The sequence below is a fragment of the Erpetoichthys calabaricus genome, chromosome 14 (genome assembly GCF_900747795.2).
Source record: "Erpetoichthys calabaricus chromosome 14, fErpCal1.3, whole genome shotgun sequence".
Taxonomy (NCBI): Eukaryota; Metazoa; Chordata; class Cladistia; order Polypteriformes; family Polypteridae; genus Erpetoichthys; species Erpetoichthys calabaricus.
The window spans coordinates 15,131,965-15,156,200 of NC_041407.2; the positions used below are offsets into that span (position 1 = coordinate 15,131,965).

The 24,236-nt window shown below is 40.3% G+C and overlaps 2 protein-coding genes across 7 annotated transcripts in view; one reads left to right on the forward strand and one right to left on the reverse strand.

Annotated features, from left to right (window-relative positions):
- The window catches only part of aatkb (apoptosis-associated tyrosine kinase b), a 770,376-nt gene that overhangs the window by 378,158 nt on the left and 367,982 nt on the right, over positions 1–24,236 (reverse strand). The gene's annotated exons all lie outside the window — the stretch shown is intronic.
- The window catches only part of abca5 (ATP-binding cassette, sub-family A (ABC1), member 5), a 94,114-nt gene that overhangs the window by 4,238 nt on the left and 65,640 nt on the right, over positions 1–24,236 (forward strand). For both annotated transcript variants that reach the window (XM_028820070.2, XM_028820071.2), the window contains exons 2-5: positions 8,233–8,410; positions 14,313–14,508; positions 19,354–19,515; positions 20,456–20,553. In XM_028820070.2, the coding sequence (XP_028675903.1) occupies positions 8,306–8,410; positions 14,313–14,508; positions 19,354–19,515; positions 20,456–20,553 (561 nt within the window). In that variant the 5' untranslated portion in view covers positions 8,233–8,305. The remainder of the gene's footprint in view (positions 1–8,232; positions 8,411–14,312; positions 14,509–19,353; positions 19,516–20,455; positions 20,554–24,236) is intronic.

A 24,236-nucleotide genomic window follows, 5' to 3' on the forward strand; every position in this document is an offset into this window, starting at 1 on the left:
CTGGAGGAACCCATGCAGACATGTAGAGAATGTGTAAACTTACAACAGGTAGTGGCTGTGAGGCAGTAGTGCTCATACTGTAAATGATAAACATATAGGGGGAGAGCATAGCAGAAAATACTTCAGTGGAACATTTATATATGAAAAAAAAAAAAAGAAAGAGAAAGAAAAAGAATACCCTGCAGCTGTCAAACCACAGAACTGACATTCAGGTAGGAGAGTCACCTGAATGTGTTAAGAACAAGATCACATGTGATCCAACATGGTTTATTCAGTAAATAGTGTCACATGTTACAGCATACTCCTCTTAATATCTGGTGTATCCCCTCCCATGCTGCAAAAGGTTTTTTGACAAGTTTAAGAAGAATCTAGATAAGATATTGGGATAGCTTAGCAATTAGCTAAACAAACAGGCTTGATGGACTGAATGGTCTCCTCTCGTTTATTAAATTTATTTTCTTATGTAATATAGGCCAGTCCTGCATCCTGGCATGCAAATATCTTCCATTGGAATGACACTCCATGCCCATTTAACCTGGAGGCACAACTGGTTGAGGTTAATTGCTGGTGCCTGGAAGTGGGGGACATACTGTCCAATCTAGCCCCATAAATCCACAATTGGGAGGGGGTACAGTGAGTGTGTTAGCCAGGGGAGTTGATGGTGAGCTTCTAGAATGTTAACGTGCACAGGTGGAATGTGGGTAGGTATTGTCTTGCTAGAAGAATCCCCTTTTTTTCTTTTTTCCTTTGTGCAAAAAGAGGATCAGGACAGACTGGATTGAATCTCGAACATAGGTAGCATTGGTCATTATCTCCTATACAAATACAAGATGCTCATGACCACTATAGCTGATAGCACCCCACACCATGCTACCTGACTTGGGCCCTTTGTGTCACAGGCATATGCACGATGGACATAGCTGTTCATAAGTTCTCCATTGGATAAACAATCATCACCTATTCCTGTTTGCTTTCATCACTTAAGATGACAAAAAACGTCCTCCGTATAATCAGCCCAAGGCACCACTGTGTAGTGGTGGAAATGAGCGAGTGGCAGTCATGCCTTGAGAACGTGACTTCAGTTGTATTCCTTGAAGATGATTGCATATGGTCTGAATGGACTACACTGTCTGCTCCAGTGCATGCCACTGTGGCATTTTGTTCTTTCATTTCCTTCATTTTAATTCACCAATTTTGATATGCATCTGTATGTGCAACTCTAGGGGGATAACAATGCTCTCGGTGCTGGGTAAGGTCCTTGCTTGGGTCATCCTCAATAGGATCTGTGATCACTCGCTCTCCTATCAGCGACTGGAGCAGTTTAGTTTTATGCCTAATAAATCTTCCAACAACTGCATCCTGGCACTGAGGGTTCTCATGGGGCGCGAACGCGAGTATCGGCAGACTTTCTTTGCAGCCTTTGTCGATTTTCATAAAGTGTTTGACTCAGTTGATCGAACTGCCCCATGGGACATCCTGAGACTTTGTGGGATCCCCTCAAGGTTGCTGGATTTCATGGCCGGCCTGTACACTGGTACTATGAGTGCTGTGCAGAGTGGAGGCAGGACCTCTGCGTTTTTTTCCCAGTTGATACTGGGGTTTGTCAGGGGTCTGTTCTGCTCCTACTCTGTTCAATGCTTGTATTTACTAGGTATTGGGCAAGGTTGTGGGGTCCAGTGGCTGTGGGGCATCTGTTGGTGAAGAAAGATTCACGGATATTGACTTTGCTGACGATGCTGTGATCTTTGTGGAGTCAGTGGAGGCTCTGATCAGGGCACTCGAGAGACTGAGCGAGTGTACATTGTGCAGTTCTTAAATCAGTTAGTTTTTCCTTTTGTTTGTTCTAATTTCTGAGCCTTTTATCCCCCATTACATGTAGAAACGTGCAATAAAGCATGAGTCTGAATGCTTTTAAAGAAAAATAAAATACTTTTTAATTTTAGCCAGCAGGTTCATATTCATAGTTTATAGATGAAAACTGAAATCGACATTATCATCTTCCCAAAATGATACATTTTGGAAAAAGTTAACAATGGAAAATATGAAATTATCTTCAATCGGAACCCCAAAGATTTGCAACACAGAGTCTCTGCATGGCTACCATGGCAACACCTTTTTGGCTGACAATAAAATTGGCTGATAAGAAGGAGAAATTCTATTTAAGGACAATTCTAGTAAGTTTAGACATGATAGTTCATTTGAAATGCATACCATCTGTAAAAAGTAGTAGAGATGAAATCAATAGCTATGTTTGTGGAATGTTCATATCTCGCATGTACACACACACACCTACATGCAAAAACTGATATACTAACATTCTATGGAATTTAGTTAACACATGCACACAAAACTGTACCCAGAAAAAAATACCACAAAGATGTTGGGGCAACACAAGAGAGACACATAAGTAGTGAAGAAGCCAAGACTCAAATCCACACCTCTGGAGTTATCAGGCAGCATCACCAACCACAGAAACACCATGATTGTATTTAAAATTACTGTTTGCTCTCATGCCCCTTTGTTGAGTTTCTCTCACCAGTTGCACTTGATATAACGGAGTTTTTTTTTTTTTTAATTTATTAGATTTTTTGATATGCAGACAAAACAAATTTGGTGTAATGAGCAGCCATTTGCAAGATCTTTAACACAACCCAAGATCTGTGATTTGATTTTTTTTCAGTTTCACTTTATTCTTGTTAGGTATGGTGGAATAGTTTGAACAAAATTAAATAAACACAGAAATAAATTTATTGTGAAATGTGATTATAAATAAATGTAAACACAATAATATGTGAGCATAAATAATTCAATCTGTCATGAAATATTCTGTTTCTTATTTCTTTACTTGTTTCTGCATTTATTACAGTGATGCCACATACAACATGAAATATGGCTTGAAATGAAAACTTGTCATTTTCATCTGTCAGAGTTGAGGGGGTGGGCTCTAGCAAGTACTACAGTTTGATTGATGAATGGTCAGTAGAGAGAACACTCACTGTAGCAACTCTGCACATACCTATGAGCCATAGGACACCCAAGGCAAGCAAAGCACATGCTTAAACTTGTGTGTGCCTGTGGTGGAAATGAGTTCATGAAGAAGATGGCCCAAATTACTGCATGGAGCACCTACTTTAATTCAAGAAGTCCTGAATTGATCTCCTCTTAGGAGTCTGCATTTGACGCATGGTGGCTGCCTATACACAGAGCACTTGATGGTCGTAGATTTATGCAGTCTATCTACGATTCACTAATCAAAATATGGTATTTGCTAGATCTCTCCTCTCAACTTTGACAGGTGAAAAAGTCACTTTTCATTTGAAGCCATATTTCGTATTGTGGGTGGTATCACTGAAATAAATTAAGCAAACATGTAAAGAAAGCAAAAAAAAGTATATTTCATATTTCACATTGAATTGTTTGTACTCAAATATCACTTTGTTTTTAATTTATTTATTTATAGACACATTTCATGATAAATTTATTTACTTGCATATTTATTTAATTTTGCCCAAGATATTCCTCCATATTTAATAAAGTGAAATAAGCAGTAAAAAATATTTTATGGTACATTTAATTAGTTATGCCCACAAATCATTATATTTTAATTTATTTCCTCTCTCATTCACAATGCATTTATTTATTTGCATGTTTGTTTATTGTGTGTAAATATTCCTCCAAAATTAAGCACACATTCACATGTGAACCTGATACTTTAAGTTGCTCTTCCAAATCTTGTTCCCAGGGGCACTTCAGAGTCCCTAGCAGCTGCTTGTTTTGATTCTGTTTACTTCTGGGACAGACTGCTGAGTTCACAAGCATGATTTTAAATTTGTAGGAGTAAAATCTCCAAAACAGAAAGGTATAAATAGGTACTTAAATACAGTGTGTAAGAGCAACATTATTGTGTATCTGGCTTACCCCATTTGCAAGATCAGGATGCATTACAGTTGTTAGAGCACTTCTGTTTTATTTATTTATATATACTAGGGGGCTTCGCTCGCCAACCCCCGTGTTTGGTTTTCCGGATACACACTTTTAAGATTTTTTTTTTCTTTGAATTGTTGCTATTTCATTAGTTTCACTTTTATTTCAGAACTTCTGTAAAAACAATATTTGTAGTCTTGTGAGTCCCAATATGCTGAATCTTTTTAATGAGGTCAGGACAGGTTTCTCTGTTTGGAATTTCAGCACAGACAAAACGATCGACATCATCAGCAGTTAATAATTTTTTTTTTTCCCAAGTAAAAAAGTAAGTAGAGTTCTGCATTGGACTCCTGTCTGTAAAGTTCTGCTATTTTCCTCTCACAGTTCCAAAGGTACATGGGGTTACCAAGGTGATACCCCAGCTTTTGTCTAGGTTTTTGTACAAGGGCTAGACAGAACGTTTTTGACTCCTGGGGTAAGTGTAGCTTTTTAAATAAGCAGACAGATAAATATATATACATTAACAAAGTAACCAATAAATGCATGTGCGGTAAACTCCTTTTTTGAAATTCTCAAGATTCTTTATTTGTCACATGCATAGTTATACAGGACAACATGCAGTGAAATGCATCCTGATCCGCTTATCAAAAACTGTGCAAAGTTAGAAGAATATCAGTTAGATTAACAAAAAGTCATAGATTGAAAGATAACAGTGTAGTAGAACATAATAAATAAGTAAAATTATGTGAATAAAGTAGAATTAAGTGTTAAGGTGCAATAGTGTAGTAATTATTGTGCAAAACCAAAGTTAGACTGGTGCATAGTTAAATGAGGCAGTTTGTTTGTTTGCGCTACTGCGATCTTTACTTTCTTTTTTTATTTTCTAATTTTCCTACTTTCATATCCTTTAACTTTCTCCACATGTGTATAGCGCAGTTTTTTTTTTTTTTTTTAGCCTTTCTAATTTCACTGGTTTCACAGTCTCTAACCTGCTCTGCGTGTGTTTAGCACCAACGTTTGTAAACATCTTTATGAAGTTCTACTGTAGTTTGTCATTTTACTCATTGTCTTTTAATTCTGAGCCATACAGTGCAATACATAGAATAGAATAAATCATCAACACAATATAAAAATAAAAATTCTAGAAGTACGGAGTAGAATTTCACATTAGATGATATCACATAATATGATTTGGATTTGTTTTAAGTCCTGGAGACCTCATTCATTAAGCTGCCTCCCCCATTTTACCATTTAACATCTGAAATGGCGCTAATTCGATGAAAGAACCCCTCATTCCCACGTCCCCATTCATCAGGGATGACTTTACCTTAGGCAGGCAATCTACGATTTAAAGAGATTATTTTCTTGTGAATTGTTACATATGCATTATTTTCACTTTTACTTTAAAACCTTTTGTAAAAACAATACTTGTTTCTTTATTTCCTGCCCCGCGCATGTTTACATCTCTTTCTTCCCAGACGTATAATACTGCTCGTGTTGTGAAGGGTGTTGCGGCTGAATGTACGCTAAGGATATGCCTTTGGATCATTTGCTGTCTTTTTGCTGCTTGCTAGCTGCCTCTTCTGCCTATCGCATGTCGTTGTTTTAAGAGCTTCGAGCACATGATGCTTGCCTGCCAAAAGCAATCCAACAACTGCTAGATTAGAGGTCTGTTGACTTGTTTTAAATGATGTCTCACTGTCTGGTCTCGCGTGACTTTGTAAAAGCAATACCTGTCTTTTATTTCTGGCCCGTACGTGTTTGAATTGTTTCTTGCAGGATGTATAACGCTGCTTGCGTTCGTTTGGGGTAGCTGCTGTCTCGCTACCCTTCGATCTTTTTAAAGCCTGTACAGCCACTGTCCTTTTTGCTACAGCCCTGGGACAATCTGTTGGCACCAAGTCTCATGTTTACGGTCCCCGCGAGACGCACCGTGGCAAGTCTCTTTGGTCTCGCAGGTCTTTTAAATGTCTTTCGAGATTGTCATGTAACGTAGCCTTGCATTTGCTTTCCATTCCAGGATTTCCTTTTTTTTATATATATATGTGTATATATCCCATACAATCAGATTGTAATTCAGACTATGAATGTAACTACCCCGATCTCCATGCTGTCAAATAAACGAACCACATGCCGTGGTGCAACATAAAGAGGCTTAGCCTCTGCCGCTGACGTCCGAGGTTAATTTATTAATCCCATTGGGATTAATAAAGTATCTATCTATCTACCTACCTACCTACCTACAGTGTATACGCCTGATGAGCCCAAATAAGGGCGAAACACGTGTCGCGTACTCTTTGCATTATTTGATAGTAAACTATGCAACATTCTATGATCTGCTTCTCACAACTGAGAGGGCACCGTGACGGATGTTTGCCGACTTGCAGACCAACCACAAGCGTTACCTGGTAGGTAACCACCCATACAATTAGATTGTGATTCAGACTATGAATGCTATGAATATATATCTATATCTATAATATATATCTCAGAAGTGCCAGATCTAAACACTAGCATGGCGAATTGCTCGTGCACCTAAGTGACTATAGCTGCAGGTGGAAGTCCCATTTTACTTATGGTGCGTTGAGTTGCGTTGTGGTGCAGCAATCTATTAGCCACCGAAAGTGCTGTGAAGAAGCTGCCTGTTGTTATGGTTCTGCCCTTGTCCAAAAAATGGCTCCATAAGCTTTATGACCACAGTCTCGGAAAGTCTTTGCCCTGGGTTGTAACTCAAAACACAGTTCTCAACAAAACTTTGATAGATATCCATTAGTGCAGCAAATCTGTCATTTTTCACATGTTCTGCATGGATGTCTTTGTTGTCAAAGTGCAAATGCCGTTTCATAGTCTGATAGCGCTCACGGGACATCGTATCTTTGATTGCCGGTAGAACAGATAGTTCTGAACAAGCATCAACCACAGCACCAACTATGGTTGTCACTGCTCTTGTGAAAAGAATGGAGATAAACGCCATCAACTCGGAGAGGGAGAGACAGTTTTGTTGTACCACGTGAACGTCACTGATGGAATAAAACTGAATAATAAAAAAAATAAGCACTAACTTTTGCAAGTAACCAAAATTTACACCGGGTGTTACAGACTCAAATCAAATGTGTGTTTTTATTATATTGTTGTAATAATAACAGCAGCTCACTACTCAAAATGCGGAGCACCCAGACTCGAATTCGCAACCTTTTGGTTATAAGGCAGTTGTTCTTACCTCTGCACCATCCAAGAAAACATGTCAACTTCTGTCGATTGACAAATGAATGTATTCCAAATAATGATATATTGTTTACCCTATACAACTCCAGGCACCTCACACCCAGATAAACACACTTGAGCTCTAAGAATTTTGTGACTGACTTCCGCTTCGTCGGGTGATGGGATAGCAGGCTGCTTGTGCTGATCGACTCATTTGCAAAACAGAAGACGCTGATGGAGAGGTGCAAAGGAATTTAAGGTGGCCAGGGATTATGACTTTTTTTTGTAGGCATCGGGGATTCTACTGTTAAATCCACTGAACACAATAGATTGGATGGGAGCACAAGGTTACACCGCAGGAACCAACGCTGGACTGAGTGCTAGTCCATGTAAATACATACTCATAAACACACTGCACTCATGTGAGGTCTACTTAAAGTCACTTATTCCTTAAGATGCAGGTGTTTGAAATTTTGGAAAAAACCTACACCAACATAGAGACAACATGCAAAGTCCTCCCAGATTACAGAGTTTTATTAATGTAATTGAAAATGCCTATATCCTTTATTTAATTCACAAATCAAACAGATGGAAAAAATCTGTCTTGCCAGTGGTTTCAAAAATAAATATCACCAGGGTAGTCTGCCCATTCAATGTCAATAAAAATATAAATTTGCCTTTGTGGGTTGTTAGTGTAATATCAGACACTAATGTTCTTCTCAAGTGTAATGCTTTCTTGGAAAGTCTTCTGTGGCTGGTTTCAAATTATTTTATTAAAGCAAAGGAAATGTTATTGATAGTCACAGACACGGGTGAATTATTTGTATTCTTGTCTCTACTATGTGAATAGAACCTCAGAAAGAATGTTGTTAAAAGCAAGACAATATGTTCCTTTAAATTGATTACAATGCAAAGAGATTTGAATTTGTTGTTCTCTGTCACCTGAGAAAGTTTTAATAATCAACCAGACACTCAAAAGAGCACCCTCCACCTTGTTTCTCTTAAAAACGAAGGATTTTATTATTAATTTCAGTGCATGTGTTTAGAAGATTTTTGAATGTTTAGGCACACTTGATCATACTTTCAATCTTGCTCTTATTTCAGGTTTGTCTTTGCCTTTTTTCATGCAAGCAACCTTGAATTTCATTAACTTTGGAAGCAGAAGTTTGCTTGAACCATGGTTCTAATTAAAGTAAGCAATCCTTCTGTCTGGCGACAGACAAAGAGCCTCTTGTACAAGAACTTACTCATCAAGTGGAGGACAAAACAACAGAGCCTTCAGGTGAGTTGCTTGGTATGAGCTGGGATGTGATCAGGGCTGTATGTCCCTGTGAGATGCCTGTGTTGCCCGCAGCGTTAGCATTTCCTGTACCTGGTAATAGATAATCATGAAACTGAGGATGAACTAGTGCAAACGGGACTCAAATAAGCAAGGCTGGTGCAAAATAAGTGCATTACGCAGTTTTAGTTAAACAGTGTCCAAACCAAAGTGCAGTACAGGTTCTTCAGTCAATAAATAATTCAATAAAATCCAGCAGTCCATGAAGACAATAAAATCCAATAAATAATGATTATAAATAATCCATTAAAACCAAGGATAAAATGATGATGATGCTGGTATTTGTTGAGTATTTAAGAAAGGAGTCAACTAAGGGCCTACCTGTAAGGTGTTATTTTCTTGTACAGTTGTGCATCTATACTTCCTCTTCCTTTTCTATCCTGGTCAGATCCAGATCGCCCTCTTCTATCAAGACAGAAATAGACACCTTTGTATGAAATCCATTTCTTTGTGCTCTGTCACATGAAGTAACCTTTAATTATGAAATTAATAAATTAAAAAACAAAAAAATAGATGGACACTGTTTTGACTATTGTTGAACCCAGAAATGAACTTTGAGTACAAGTAATTTGCAACCCAAGTGAACAGAACAATGTTCAGTGGTACAAATGTAATTACAAAGATTTCTGAAATAACTGAATAGCATTTAAACTCGACTAACGATAAGCTAAGGGAGTTTACCAAAAGGACACTGAAGGTATGCTGCTGAAAATGATGCTTTGCAGTCATATGTGAAAAATCAAGTAAAAATCACTCACTTAAAGCAGTAATAGCCATTAGCAACACTGGTAATGTGTTGGCTATGTTTTTCAATTTTTCTATCAATTTATTGGTGTTTTGATTAAAAAGGTATCAATTTCTATCAAAAACATGAAAATTTCTAAATGTGTCCATGCTTTTAACTGGTGGTGTATGTGCAAATGATACTCTTTCAGAGCTGTTTATTATCTCAGGCATTTTAAATCATCCTCATGTATTTTTAATCATCTTTAATAATTAAAATTTTCTGCCCCCAAAGTGATTTGTAATGTGCCTTTTTGTCTCTATTAAAGACAGTGCTGGCTGCCTGCCAAAAATGAATAGAATACTACTGTTAACTGAATAAACCCTATGTGTATAATTTCATTGTTAAGCTTTGACAGGAGCAAGTTGTAGTTTTAATAGATGATGCAATTTTATTTGTTTTTACAATGATATAATGTGGAATACTGTACATTTGACACTGTTGCTCATCTGAAAAATGTCTGGGAATTTAAGTTGTATTTACTCGTTTGACCATCTCTCAAAATCAATCCTGATCTCTCTGCCTAAATTAAATTCCTCGTTCATCATGTGTGTACTTAACCGGTCTTTCCACATTTCCTTCTTTACTAAGCTGTTAGGCTTTTTTGAATTTTGTTATTCTTCACATTCTCCTAGCATTTTTAGCCATTTTTGCATTTTGTAAGTGCTCAGTATTTTTCACAACATTGTCGCCACATCCCACTATACAAATGTGTATACTTTTCATTACAGTAACGCATTACTTTAACAGTGCTTTTTCTCATGTTACTCATGTAGGTACTGAATAAAACCTTGCAGAATTTGCTGGCACTTGTTTACTGGAATATGTCAGATTATAGCATTTCCATGTTGATATAAAATTAATTTGGATTGCTTACCTTTATTTAGTAATATGGCCTCGTGCTCATTAGCATCATAAGAGATGAAAACAGAGCAGACTGTCTCCTTGTGAAATTACTTATGCCCTTACTAATAAAATACTCTACAATATGGTGGCCAAAATAAAATAAAACCTAAAATCTCTTACATTTTTAATTTATGCCATTGCTACACCATCTTCCTCCAGTCTTTGACTGTCATGGGTTGACAGGCAGTGCTGAGTTTGGTGTGCATATTCTTTTGCATATGCTTCAGTATCTATCTTCTTTGGCCATCTGACTGAATCATTGTTACCAGCAAAGCTCACTCATTGTCTGTGGCTGTGACTACTTAAGCTTGGGACTTGAAAGATAACTAGCCACCCCGCAGCGTAGCATATGCCACATAATTATGTATTGATGGGTGAACACTTCCTGAAAGAAACGGTTGTCCAAATGGGGTGGGTTTGAGGATACGACTGTAAGTGAATGAAAAGATGGAACTCTGGAGAGAGCAACATACAATTGTCCGTGACTGAAAGCTGGAGGACCACCACTGCGCCCCCACCTCCCAGAGCGAGGGACGGGGCTGGATGGCTGTCGGGCACGGAGGGCGGAATGGGGGGAGAGGGGAAGTACGCCCAGGGAGGACGCCCTTTTCACGCACTCCGCCCCGGCCCCCCCGCCCGACCAGGGCATGCAAGACAACCATGGGATATGCATGACATAGCCACGCCTGCCAACTCACAGAGCCCCGCCCACCAACTCTAAGACCATGGGATACGACGACAACTCGGAGTCACGCTCACCAACTCTAAGACCATGGGACGAGAACGCCTGCCCGTCCACCCGCCTGCCTGACTGTTATCAGCATTCACTGCAATGTACGGGAGTGTAAAACTATAGCAGATGCTAACTCACAAACTGTCCTTGCCTGCTCATGTGCCCGGACGCAACAACTCGCCAAACACCGCCTCAGTGCCCTGGTCGGCTGCCACTGAGGCGGTGTTAGGTGAGTTGTTGTGTCCGGGCACATGAGCAGGCAGTGTGAATGCCTCGAGAGCGAGGGTGGACGCGGCCGGGGAAAAAGGACAGTTTGTGAGTTAGAAGCTGTGATAGTTTTACACTCCAGTACACTGCGGTGAATGCTGGTAACAGTCAGGCGGGCGGGCGGTCAGGCGCTCTCGTCCCATGGTCTTAGAGTTGGTGGGCTTGGCTCTGTCTTGCGTGCTCCATGGTTGTCTTGCGTGCCCTGGCTGCTTAGTGAATTATATATATATATATATAGATGTGACAGCATTCATTTTGATCGCCCCTACATTCATAAAGTTGGTTGTTATAAGTGTACATACTGTACACCTTGGCTAAATATGTATGTGTGTGTGTGTGTGTATATGTAATATATATAGACGGACAGACAGTCATGGCCGAAATTATCGGCACCCCTGGAATTTTCCCAGAAAATGCACCATTTCTCCCAGAAAATTATTGCAATTACAAATGTTTTTGTATACCCTGCCCAGGATTGTTTCCTGCCTTGTGCCCTGTGTTGGCTGGGATTGGCTTCAGCAGACCCCCATGACCCTGTGTTCGGATTCAGCGGGTTGGAAAATGGATGGATGGATGTTTATTTCCTTTATGTGCATTGGAACAACACAAAAAAACAGAGGAAAAAAAGCCAAATTTGACATCATGTCACACAGAACTCAAAAAATGGGCCGGACAAAATTATTGGCACCCTTTCAAAATTGTGGGTAAATCGTTTTATTTCAAGCATATGATGCTCGTTTGAACTCACCTGTGGCACGAAACAGGTGCTGGCAATACATGTATAGCAATCACACCTGAAGCCAGTTAAAATGGAGAAAAGTTGACTCAGCCTTTCTGTTGTGTGTGATTGTGCCACACTAAGCATGGAGAACAGAAAGAACAACAAAGAATTGTCTGAGGACTTGAGAACAAAAATTGTGGAAAAATATCAACAATCTCAAGGCTACAAGTCCATCTCCAGAGATCTTCATGTTCCTTTGTCCACTGTGCGCAACATAATCAACACAATCATTCACAACACATGGCACTGTAGCTAATCTCCCTGGACGTGGACGGAAGAGAAAAATTGATAAGACTGCAATGAAGGATAGTCCGAATGGTGGATAAACAACCCCAATCAACTTCAAACCATATTCAAGCTGTTCTGCAGACTCAGGGTGCAACAGTGTCAGCTTGAACTATCCGTCGACATCTGAACGAAATGAAATGCTATGGCAGGAGAGCCAGGAGGACCCCACTGCTGACACAAAAAAAGCTAGACTGGAGTTTGCCAAAATGTACTTAAGGAAGCCACAATCCTTCTGGGCGAACGTCTTGTGGACAGATGAGACCAAGGTAGAGCTTTTTGGTAAAGCTCATCATTCTACTGTTTACACAAAACAGAATGAGGCCTATGAAGAAAAGTACACAGTACCTACAGTCAAACATGGTGGAGGTTCTAAGATGTTTTGGGGATGTTTTGCTGCCTCTGGCACTAGATGCTTTGACTGTGTGCAAGGCATCATGAAATCTGAAGACTACCAAAAGATATTGGGGCGCAATGTAGGGCCCAGTGTCAGAAAGCTGGGTCTGTGTCAGAGGTCATGGGTGTTGCAGCAGGACAATGACCCCAAACATACCTCTAAAAGCACTCAGAAATGGTTGAAGACAAAGCGCTGGAGAGTTCTGAAGTGGCCAGCAATGAGTCCGGATCTAAATCCGATTGAACACTTATGGAGAGATCTCAAAATTGCTATTGGGAGAAGGCGCCCTTCAAATCTGAGAAACCTTGAGCAGTTTGCAAAAGAAGAGGGGTCGGAAATTCCAGTTGAGAGGTGTAACAAGCTTGTTGATGGTTATAGGAAGCGCTTGATTTCAGTTATTTTTTCCAAAGGGCATGCAACCAAATATTAAGTAGAGGGTGCCAATAATTTTGTCCAGACCGATTTTTGAGTTTTGTGTGAAATGATGTCAGATTTGGCTTTTTTTTCTCTGTTTTTTTGTGTTGTTCCAATGCACATAAAGGAAATAAACGTGTTTACCAAAACATTTGTAATTGCAACAATTTTCTGGGAGAAATGGTGCATTTTCAAGGAAAATTCCAAGGGTGCCAATAATTTCGGCCATGACTGTATGTATGTGTGTGTGTGTGTGTGTGTGTGTATAATATACAGTATATATGGAACAGAAGGTCTGTGATACAGTTTGCATAGTTGCAGCTGGAGATCCACAAAGGGAGAAAAAATGAATCATGTATCATAAAGTAGTTTTATTCCTGAACTTTCAACCCCTGCCAGGGGTCTTCATCAGAGGATAATGCTTAGACTTACAAGAATCAAAGGCAATATATAGCAAAACATTACGTGGGGGGGGGTGGTATTGGGTGTACAGTTTATTTATTATGAACATGTTCTTCTTAAGTTTGCATATGCTGGATTTATGTCCAAGTGTCTGTTGATGGCGTTCTCATTTGATAGCCAAGATTCGGCCAGCTCTCTGCCACTTTTAGTACTGGCCTTAAATTTTACTTGTACATTTTCCCAGTTAAATGTATGTCCTGTTGATTTAGTATGCGTATGGATCAATGAAAGTGAGTCCTTCTGACGGCGTTGCAATGTTCCTGTATATGTGTTGCGATTCTTTTTGAAGTTTGTCCTATGTATACCGCTGAGCAAGAACTGCATGGAATGCTATAAACTGCGTTTCGTGTTTCTGCTATCGATTTCTTGTTTTTAGCATTAAAGAGGACCGTGCGCAAATTGTTCGTGGGTTTGTGTGCTATTCTGTGTGTATATATACTGTATATGTAAACATCTGTTGCCTGTATACTTCAGTTAAAAGTTTAAATGATTTGCTGCATTAAGCAGGTGACACTTCAAAGTGTTTTCCTGCCTCTCACAAGATGTGGCTGGGATAGACTACTGTTTCTGTTTTGTTATTATTGCATTTGGAAAATAAATTATTTAATAATCTGTTGACTATATGCACTCTGTTAAAATAGTATGAGTGATCTCAAATGAAAAAATGTTTGCGCAACCAAATGGAAATGTTAGTATTTTTGAAAATGGTACTTTCATTACTTCGTTAATTTATTACTGTAAAGAAAATATAGTAAATAAACTCTTTACCTTGAATATTTTTATTAACTCCAAATTGTTATGCTATTTTTTCCCCAGGAATTGATTTTACCCCTCTTGCTGCTTGGCCTGCTGATTCTTATTAGCATCTTACATCCCCATGTGTATTACCAATCTGTTGACACACAGGACCTACAGCCAAGCAGTGTTATTGACCTGTCACAGATGAATGTGGGCTACACTCCTATCAACAACGCCACCATGCAGATTATGGACTATGTTGCTCAGCACCTCGGTGAGATCACTTGTTCTATTATTTGTTAATGTATGGCCAGGTACAATAACTGAGAAACTCTGATTTCAATATATTGTCCAAATATTTCAAACCTGATTATTGTTACTCACAACTTTATTTTTTTAAGACATGTGGATTTAAAAAAAAAAATGTAACCGAGCTGTGAATACAAGATTGAAGCATAGACTGTTTTGCAACTGTAACATTTTCATTTTTACTATGTTATTAATAGTGTGACACCTTCATTAATATCTTACATGATACAGTATGTTACATTATAGCTTTCATATAAATGTATTAATTTTTAAATACATTTAAGTGTTTTTTAAAGTTTGATTCTTAATAGGTTATTTTAAATAGTGTCTAAATAGAGTGTGTGTGCGCGCGTCTCTCTCTCGCGTGCGCGTGTGTCTCTCTCTCTCTTGCGCGTCTCTTTCTCTCTCGCGCGCGTGTGTCTCTCTTTCTCTCTCGCGCGTGTGCATGTGTCTTTCTTTCTCTCTTTCACGCACGTGTGTGTCTTTCTTTCTCTTTCTCGCGCGGGTGTGTCTTTCTTTCTCGTGCGTGTGTCTCTCTCTCTCTCTCTCTCGTGCGTGCGTCTCTCTCTCTCTCTCTCTCTCTCTTGCACGTGCATGTCTGTGTCTCTCTCTCGTGCTCTCTAACGCTGCACAAGGAGAGACTGAACAAGTGCGGAAATCATCGGCACAAACCGAAAGGGAAACTGGCTTGTTCCTATACAGAGTGTGTGGTCGTGCACAGAGGCAAAAGTTTGGCGAACTTTTTGGTCATAACCCGATTTGTACGTGTTCAGAGATGTTCGTGAACTGAGGTTCCACTGTATTAGGCTCGTAATGTGTAAAATTATAACATAGTTTGACGTTTAATAGGCTTTTTCTTAACACCTCCCATTATCTGCCGTTTTCGCTTATCCGACATTCTGCCGGCCCGTTTGTCGGATAAGCGAGACTCTACTGTATGTGTGTGTGTATATATAATATAAAATATGTGTGTGTATGTATATAAAATTCTTTTCGCGTTTGAAATGGAAATTACGTATGACCACGCGATATGGAAATTACGTATGACGGTTGACCACAGAACATATTATAAAACAGGAACTAATCACTTTATTTGTGGATGCCATTTTTATATCGTCTCTACGAATTGTTATTATTTGTGTGAGAGTTATTTTACTGATATTAAAAAGAAGTAAACACAAACACGCCGATCTATCCCATAGAAGTGCACCCTGTGTCGCCCTCTCCCAGCCCTCCTCTCTGGACTACACCGCTGAGCTGTCCCCTGCCAGGCATGTTCTGACAGAGAAGTTTTATTTATTCATATGCGTGACTGTCGCGGAAACTGCCACATTGTAACTTTTTTTTAGTTGGCAGTACTTGATAGTAGAAGAGATGAGGAAAACAGCTTTGCGTCTTTCTACTGTTTAACTGCGGCGAGCTGTAAACAATGTGAAGACGAGACCACCTTCAGCGGCGAGGGGTCGCGAGAACAAAGTGGACGCTGGGAGGTGCGGAATGTCGGGCTGCTCTGCCGGGAGCACAGTTCGAGCGGACAGAAATGCAAGTACCTGCGGGAAGCACAAAGGAGGAGGACTCGTTCTCTATGTTAATATACGGTGGTGTGACTCTGGACATGTTAATGTCAAAGTCTCCACTTGCTGCAGGGACATCGAACTGTCTCCACTTGCTGCAGGGACATCGAACTGTTGGCCGTAAGTTTGCGTCCCTATTACTTACCCAGAGAGTTTGGACACGTCATTGCTGTTATTGTATACATTCCTCCTCGGGCGGACGTGGAGACAGTGAGTGACATCATCCATTCTGCTGTTGCTAAGTTACAAACGCAGCACCCTGAGGCGCTTGTGCTAATCGCTGGAGACTTTAACCATGTGACGCTGGACAAAACATTACCTGCCTTCTCCCAGTATGTGGACTGTAACACCCGGGGAAATAAGACTATTGACTTACTGTATGCAAACGTTAAAGATGCATACAGCGCCACCCTGCTGTCTGCGCTTTGGAAAGCAGATCATAACCTGGTTCTGCTTCAGCCTCACTACAAACCAAGAGTGAGGGTCCTACCTACAACCCCACGCTCATTCAGGAAGTGGTCCCTGGAGGCAGAGAAGGCTCTGAAAGAATGCTTTGGAACTTCAGACTGGGATATCCTGCAGGGATCATCACATAGTGAGAACATTGAGGAAGTTGTTGACTGTACTACTGACTACATCAACTTCTGTATGGACATTGTAGTTCCAGTAAGAACTGTACGCTGCTATGCTAACAACAAGCCATGGATTACAAGTGACATCAAGGGCCTTTTGAACCAGAAGAAAAAGGCTTTTAAAGGCGGTGATCAGCATGAGCTCAAGCGCGTGCAGAAGGAACTCCGAGTCCAGCTCAGAGCGGCGAAGGAGCAGTACAGGAGAAAGCTGGAGCAGAAGTTGCAGAATAACAGCATGAAGGAAGTGTGGGATGGGATGAAGATCATCACTGGCTGCAGCTGGAAGCGGGGTACCACCATCGAGAGAGACGTGAAGAGAGCAAACCAAATGAACAACTTCTTTAATAGGTTTGACCACCCTAACCCACTCTCACCTCGGAGTACTGCACCCTCCACACATCCTTCTGCTGATACCAGCATAGGAGAGACATCCCCACCCATAATTACAACAGCGTAGATGAGCAGAGAGCTGAGGAGACTTCGTGCCAGCAAAGCAGCGGGTCCAGATGGAGTATCGCCACGACTGCTGAAGGTCTGTGCATCGGAGCTGGGGGGTCTTCTACAGCACATCTTCAACCTGAGCCTGGAACAGGGGAGAGTCCCGAGGCTTTGGAAAACATCTTGCATCACCCCAGTCCCAAAGGTATCACGTCCTAGTGAGCTGAATGACTTCTGGCCTGTTGCTCTGACATCATATGTGATAAAGACCATGGAGAGGCTGCTGCTTCACCACCTGAGGCCACAGGTTCAACATGCCCTCGACCCTCTGCAGTTTGCATATCAGGAGAAGGTGGGAGCGGAGGATGCCATCATCTATGTGCTACACCGATCCCTCTCCCACTTGGACAGAGGCAGTTGTGCTGTAAGAATTATGTTTCTAGACTTCTGTAGCGCCTTCAACACAATCCAACCTCTGCTCCTTACAGACAAGCTGACAGAGATGGGAGTAGATTCATACCTGGTGGCATGGATCGTGGACTATCTTAAAGACAGACCTCAGTATGTGCGTCTTGGGAACTGCACATCTGACATTGTGGTCCGCAACACAGGAGCGCCACAGGGGACTGTACTTTCTCCGGTCCTGTTCAGCCTATATACATCGGACTTCCAATACAACACGGAGTCCTGCCACGTGCAAAAGTTCGCTGACGACACTGCTATCATGGGCTGCATCAGAAGTGGGCAGGAGGAGGAGTGTAGGGACCTAATCAATGACTTTGTTAAATGGTGCGACTCAAACCACCTACACCTGAACACCAGCAAAACCAAGGAGCTGGTGGTGGATTTTAGGAGGCCAAGACCCCTCATGGACCCCATGATCATCAGAGGTGACTGTGTGCAGATGGTGCAGACCTATAAATATCTGGGAGTGCAGCTGGATGATAAACTGGACTGGACTGCCAATACTGATGCTCTGTGTAAGAAAGGACAGAGCCGGTTATACTTCCTTAGAAGGCTAGCGTCCTTCAACATATGCAATAAGATGCTGCAGATGTTCTATCAAATGGTTGTGGCGAGCGCCCTCTTCTACTTGTTTTAAATGTTGTCTCCCTGCCTTGTCTTGCGGGACGTCATATTGCAATCTGTTGGCACCAAGTCTCATGTTTAAGATCCACGCGAGACGCTCCGTGGCCAATCTTTCATCTCGCGGGTCTTTTAAGTGTCTTCCGAGAAGATCACATCTCATCTCCCTGGTTTCCCTTCCACAAAGATTTTTTTATAATATATATATATAAAATATAATTAATATAATATAGAGAGATAGATAGATAGAGGTGGTCTGATCTGTTCATTCTATAATGAAGTAACCTCTTTTGTTATTTGACAGGCAACTTTGAAAAAGCATCTCTTCTGTATTTTTTTTATTCTTTTTACTATACTTTTTTGTTAATTTTGACCTCAAAGTTTGTCTTAACTTTTTACTTTATATTATAAACCATATGAACTTCATTCTTTGTGTTGTAAATAATAGTATTAAATCTTTAGAATGGGATTTGACAAGTATTTCCAGTGCTGTAATATTTGATGTTGCTGCAGATGTCTTTCAAAGTCTATAGAACTGTATGGCAGAATGTTATAGATTTGATATGTAAATCATAATATGACTAAGGCAGTGTTTTAGGAAAACAAATACAGTAAATGTAAAACATAGATGACAGGACTCTTGTTTGAACTTAGCCTGAATCCACCTCCATCATCTTTATATTAAATTTCCTTTTTTTCCAAGTTTTATTAACATGCATTTTATTCTGTCATGTTTTAATTTGTATCTGTTCTTTTTTTAATTGTATTTTTTGTGCTTTTTGTTGTTTTATTGTGAGACTATTGGTTTAGACACTAAAAAAAATATATTAATATGCATCTCTGTCAGGTCAAAGTGACTGCAGGTCACAGTCAGTATGACAATTTACAGGTTAAAATCAAATATGAAGTCTTTTTTGAATCTGTGTTTCATTTTTGCATTGCATTTATAAAATATATGAAGTATCCTAACAGTTTTCACAAAGAGAAATAAAGCTGCATTGGTCTCGTCTATAGCTTTTGTGGTTTAAACCAGCCTATTTTATATTCCTAATCAGGTTTTCTTGTGTTTCTTCGGTTCAGGTTTTGAAGTGGACATGTTTCACAATGAAAAGGACCTGGAGAATGCAAGTTTATATGATAGCCTCTACTATGTAGGAGTGGTGTTTCAGAGCCCGCTGTCTTACCAGTTACGGTTTCACTACAGCCAAGTTCCTCATCCCAGTGACTATACAGACTCTATTGGTAATACACATTGACTAATTTTAGCATTTCCACCATACATTTTAATTATATTATTTAAAGCCTCATATTTTTTTTATTAGATTCCATCAGTTTCAGACAAAATGTATGGTATCACCCAAGAGACTCTAGTAGGAAATGATACCGTGGTTAATGTTCTATATCACTCCTAAAAATTTTAATATTTTAATGTCACTGATATGTTTGCAACCTTTTTTTTTTTCTTTTCTCCTTCTTCCCTATCCTGTAGCCAGGCCATCAAACAGCATTTCATTACTTTCATTATTTTTTTAAAGGTATACCAGTACATACTGCCATATTTAAAAACATGACTTGTTAATGAATTACAAATTATCTGTAACAAAAACGTTATATTTATAAATTACTCTAAGAAATTATGTAGTCAAAAAGTAAAAACATTGTGCATTGACAAAGGCCAAAATATATGCCAGATGTCAATTTCATAGATAGATACTTTATTAATCCCAAGGGGAAATTCACAATTCACATGCCTTTCTTAGTTTGTTTTCTCCTTTGTGCAGTACTCACAGAGGCCCGTTTTACAATCACAATTTATTCTAACACAAACTGTTTTTGAGAGGTGAGTTAATAACTGTTATTAAAACACTCCACTGTACACATCGAAAACCTCACACACAATTTGTGGAGAGCGCAAACTCCACACTGACTGGTTGGAATCCAGTTGCACCCTTTTGGAGCTGGAAGGCAGCAGTGCTAACCACTGAATCCCCATGCTGCTTTTACAAAAAAAAAAATTGTTTTCCTTGGACATTCATCGCAAGAAACTGTAATTTAAATTAACCACAAACAGTAAAGTTGCAGTAATGTTTTTATATAAACAAAATGTAACACAAGTGGCTGACTCAAACAGGCATTATAGCAATTTTTTTGATTTTTTTTTTTCTTTTTCATTCTCCTTTAGAAAGCTGTTTCTCAGAAAGCAAAACCTGTAAAGCTGCATACTACTGGAAGTCGGGATTTAACAAATTGCAGTCATATATTGATGCAGCCATCATTCAGGTCAGTGATTTTACAGAAGGTTAAAATTGAAAGTCATAAATCTGAATCTGTTTATGAGTTAATATTAAATTCTGGTTTAAGGAATGCCAGGTCTATGATGAAATCATCTATTTGGTGCATTAAAGAATCATTTTTTGAAATGCTAATCACATGCTAAAAGATAATGGCATAGAGTTAACAGCTGTGGCCAGCAATTTGAAATGAAGGTTGTTAACTACAGCTCCACCTCTGGTCAATCATTCTACATGCTAGAGGATGTTAAATGAAATGCTGGAGGTAGGTTTTGATGCAGAGCTGTTTGTATTGCTCCAAAATATACAGTAGGTAGTTGGGTTATTGATCTGTCACATGGAATATAATTTCATCCAGCAGTGTAAACATTCTACAGACACCTGCACATTTCTAGCCTAACACATACCCTGCAGATTCTCAGGGGTTCCCTGATTTTTTTTTTTTTTGGCCTGTCATGAAAAAATTAATTGGTACCAAACAGAAATAGTGTTTAGTGTAACATTTGACATAAATAGAGGCTAGTGAGTTTCTAGAGACAACATAAATCAAATGTTATTGACTTTTGTTTTTACATGAATTCTTTGTTCAATTCCATGTGCTTTCCGAAAGATTAAGCCTGAATTATGCAGTCTTCATGCATATCCTTCTGGTTCCATTTTTTAACTTATTTTTCATACAGGGCTCTTTTGATGATAAACCTTTTGACCTAAAGTCAAAAATCTAAATAAGCACTAAAATAAATGTTCCTTTAGTTTTTTTAAAGTGGCCCTTTGTAGCTTCACTGCATGACAGTTTGTTTTATATTTCTCTGAGAAATGCCAGGACCTGTATTCAGATACTAAAGAAAGACGTACCGGAAGCAGGAGCACAAAAAATACATACATAATGCTTCCAACTACATTCTTCTTCTTTCGGTTGCTCCCATTAGGAGTTGCCACAGCAGATCATCTTTTTCCATATCTTCCTGTCCTCTGCATTTTGCTCTGTGACACCCATCACCTGCATGTCCTCTCTCACCACATGCATAAACCTCCTCTTTTCCTCTTGCCTGTCAGCTCTATCCTGAACATCCTTCTCCCAATATACCCAGTTTCTCTCCTCTGCATATGTCCAAACCAACGTTAAGTCTCCTCTCTGACTTTGTCTCCCAAATGTCCAACCTGAGTTGACCCTCTAATGTATTCGTTCCTAATCCTATCCACCCTTATCACACCCATTGTAAATCTTAGCATCTTTAACTTTGCCACCTCCAGCTTTGTCTCCTGTTTTTTGGTCTGTGCCATTGTCTCCAATATATATAGCTGGTCTCATTACCGTCTTGTAGACCTTTCCTTTCACACTTGCTGGTATATGACTGTCACAACTTACTCCTGACACTCTTCTCCACCCAGTCCACCCTGCCTGCACCGTCTTCTCCCCTCACTTCCACACACTCCGTTGCTCTGTACTGTTGATCCTAAGTATTTAAACTCGTTCACCTTTGCCAGCTCTACTCCCTGCATCCTCACCATTCCACTAACCTCCCTCTCATTTACACACATGTATTCTGTCTTGTTCCTACTGACCTTCATTCCTCTCCTCTCTAGAGCATATCTCCACCTCTCCAAGGTCTCCTCAACCTGCTCCTTACTCACGCTATATAAATCAGAATGTCATCAGCAAACATCATAGTCCACGGGTACTCCTGTCTAATCTCGTCTGTCAACCTGTCCATCACAATTGTGAATAAGAAAGGGCTCAGAGCTGATCCCTGATGTAATCCCACCTCCACATTGAATGCATCCGTCACTTCTTCCCTCACACCTCACCACTGTCGCACTTCCCTCGTACATATCCTGTACAACTCTTATGTACTTCTCTGCCACTCACAATTTCCTCATACAATACCACAACTCCTCTGAGAGACACCCTGTCATATGCCTTCTCCAGGTCCACAAAGGCACCTCCTTGCAGCTCCTTCTGTCCTTCTCTATTCTTCTCCATCAACACCCTCAGAGCAAACATTGCATCTGCGGTGCTCTTTCTTGGCATGAAACCATACTGCTGCTCACTAATCATAACCTCCCTTCTTAACCTAGTTTCCACTACTATAGCTCTGCACATCCACCTTATTCTTAAAAACCAGTACCAGAACACTACTTCTCCTCTCCTCAGGCATCCTCTCACATTCCAAGATTCCATTAAACAATCTGGTTAAAAACACCACTGGCATCTCTCCTAAACACCTCCTTGCTTCCACAGGTATGCCATCTGGACCAACTGCCTTTCCATTCTTCATCCTCTTCATAGCTGTCCTTACTTCCTCCTTGCTATTACGTTGCACTTCCTGATTCACTATCTCTATATCATCCAACCCTCTCTCTTTCTCTTCATTCGTCAGTCTCTTAAATCGCTTGTATGTTTCCATCTTTATCGTTCATCACCCTAACCTGCTGCATGTCTTTCCCAGCTCAGTCCCTCTGTCTAGCCAATTGGTACAGGTCCTTTTCTCCCTCCTTAGTGTCCAGCCTCTCATATAACTCATCATATGCCTTTTCTTTAGCTTTTGCCACCTCTCTCTTCATATTACGGCCTTATCTCCTTGTACTCATCTCTACTTTCTGCATCTCTCCGACTATCCCGCTTCTTCTTCGCCATCGTCTTCCTCTGTATACTCTCTTGTACTTCCCCATTCCACCACCAGGTTTCCTTTTCTTCCTTCCTCTGTCCAGATGTCACACCAAGCACCCTTCTTGCTGTCACCCTTACTACTACTTCTATAGTTGTCCAGCTGTCTGGTAATTCTTCACTGCCACCCAGTCCTTGTCTTACCTCCTCCCTAAACTCAACCTTGCAATCGTCCTTTTTCAACTTCCACCATTTGATCCTTGGCTCTGCCCTCGCTCTCCCTCTCTTCTTGATCTCTATCTTCCTCCACTCTTGTACGTAGCCCTATGTTCCTCCCTCTTCTTAAAATACATATTCACCACAGCCATATCCATCCTTTTGGCAAAATCCACTATCCTCTGACCTTCTTTATTCCCCTCTTTGACACCATACCTTCCCATCACTTCCTCATCTCCTCTGTTCCCTTCACCAACATGTCCATTGAAATCTGCTCCAATCAGCACTTTCTGTCCGTTGGGTACACTGTTCATCACGTCATCCAACTCACTCCAGAAATCATCTTTCTCATCCATCGCACACCCAACTTGCAGGACATATGCAAATGCACTAACAACATTCATCATCACACCTCCAATTTCCAGCTTCATAATCATTACTCTGTCTGACACTCTTTTCACCTCCAAAACACTCTTGACATACTGTTCCTTCAGAATAACTCCTACCCCATTTCTCCTCCCATCCACACCATGATAGAACAATTTGAATCCACCTCTGATCCACCTGGCTGTACTCCCCTTCCATTTAGTCTCTTGCACGCACAATATATCAGCCTTCCTTCTCTCCATCATATCGGCTAACTCTCTTCCCTTACCAGTCATGCTGCCAACATTTAAAGTTCCTACCCTTAGTTCCACTGTCTTCACCTTCCTCCTCTCCTCTTGCCTCTGAACACATCTCCCACCTCTTCTTCAGCCAACAGTAGCCCAGTTTGCGCCTGCACCCTGTTGGCTAACAGTACTGGTGGCAGCCGTTGTTAACCCGGGCTTTGACCACTCCGGAATGGA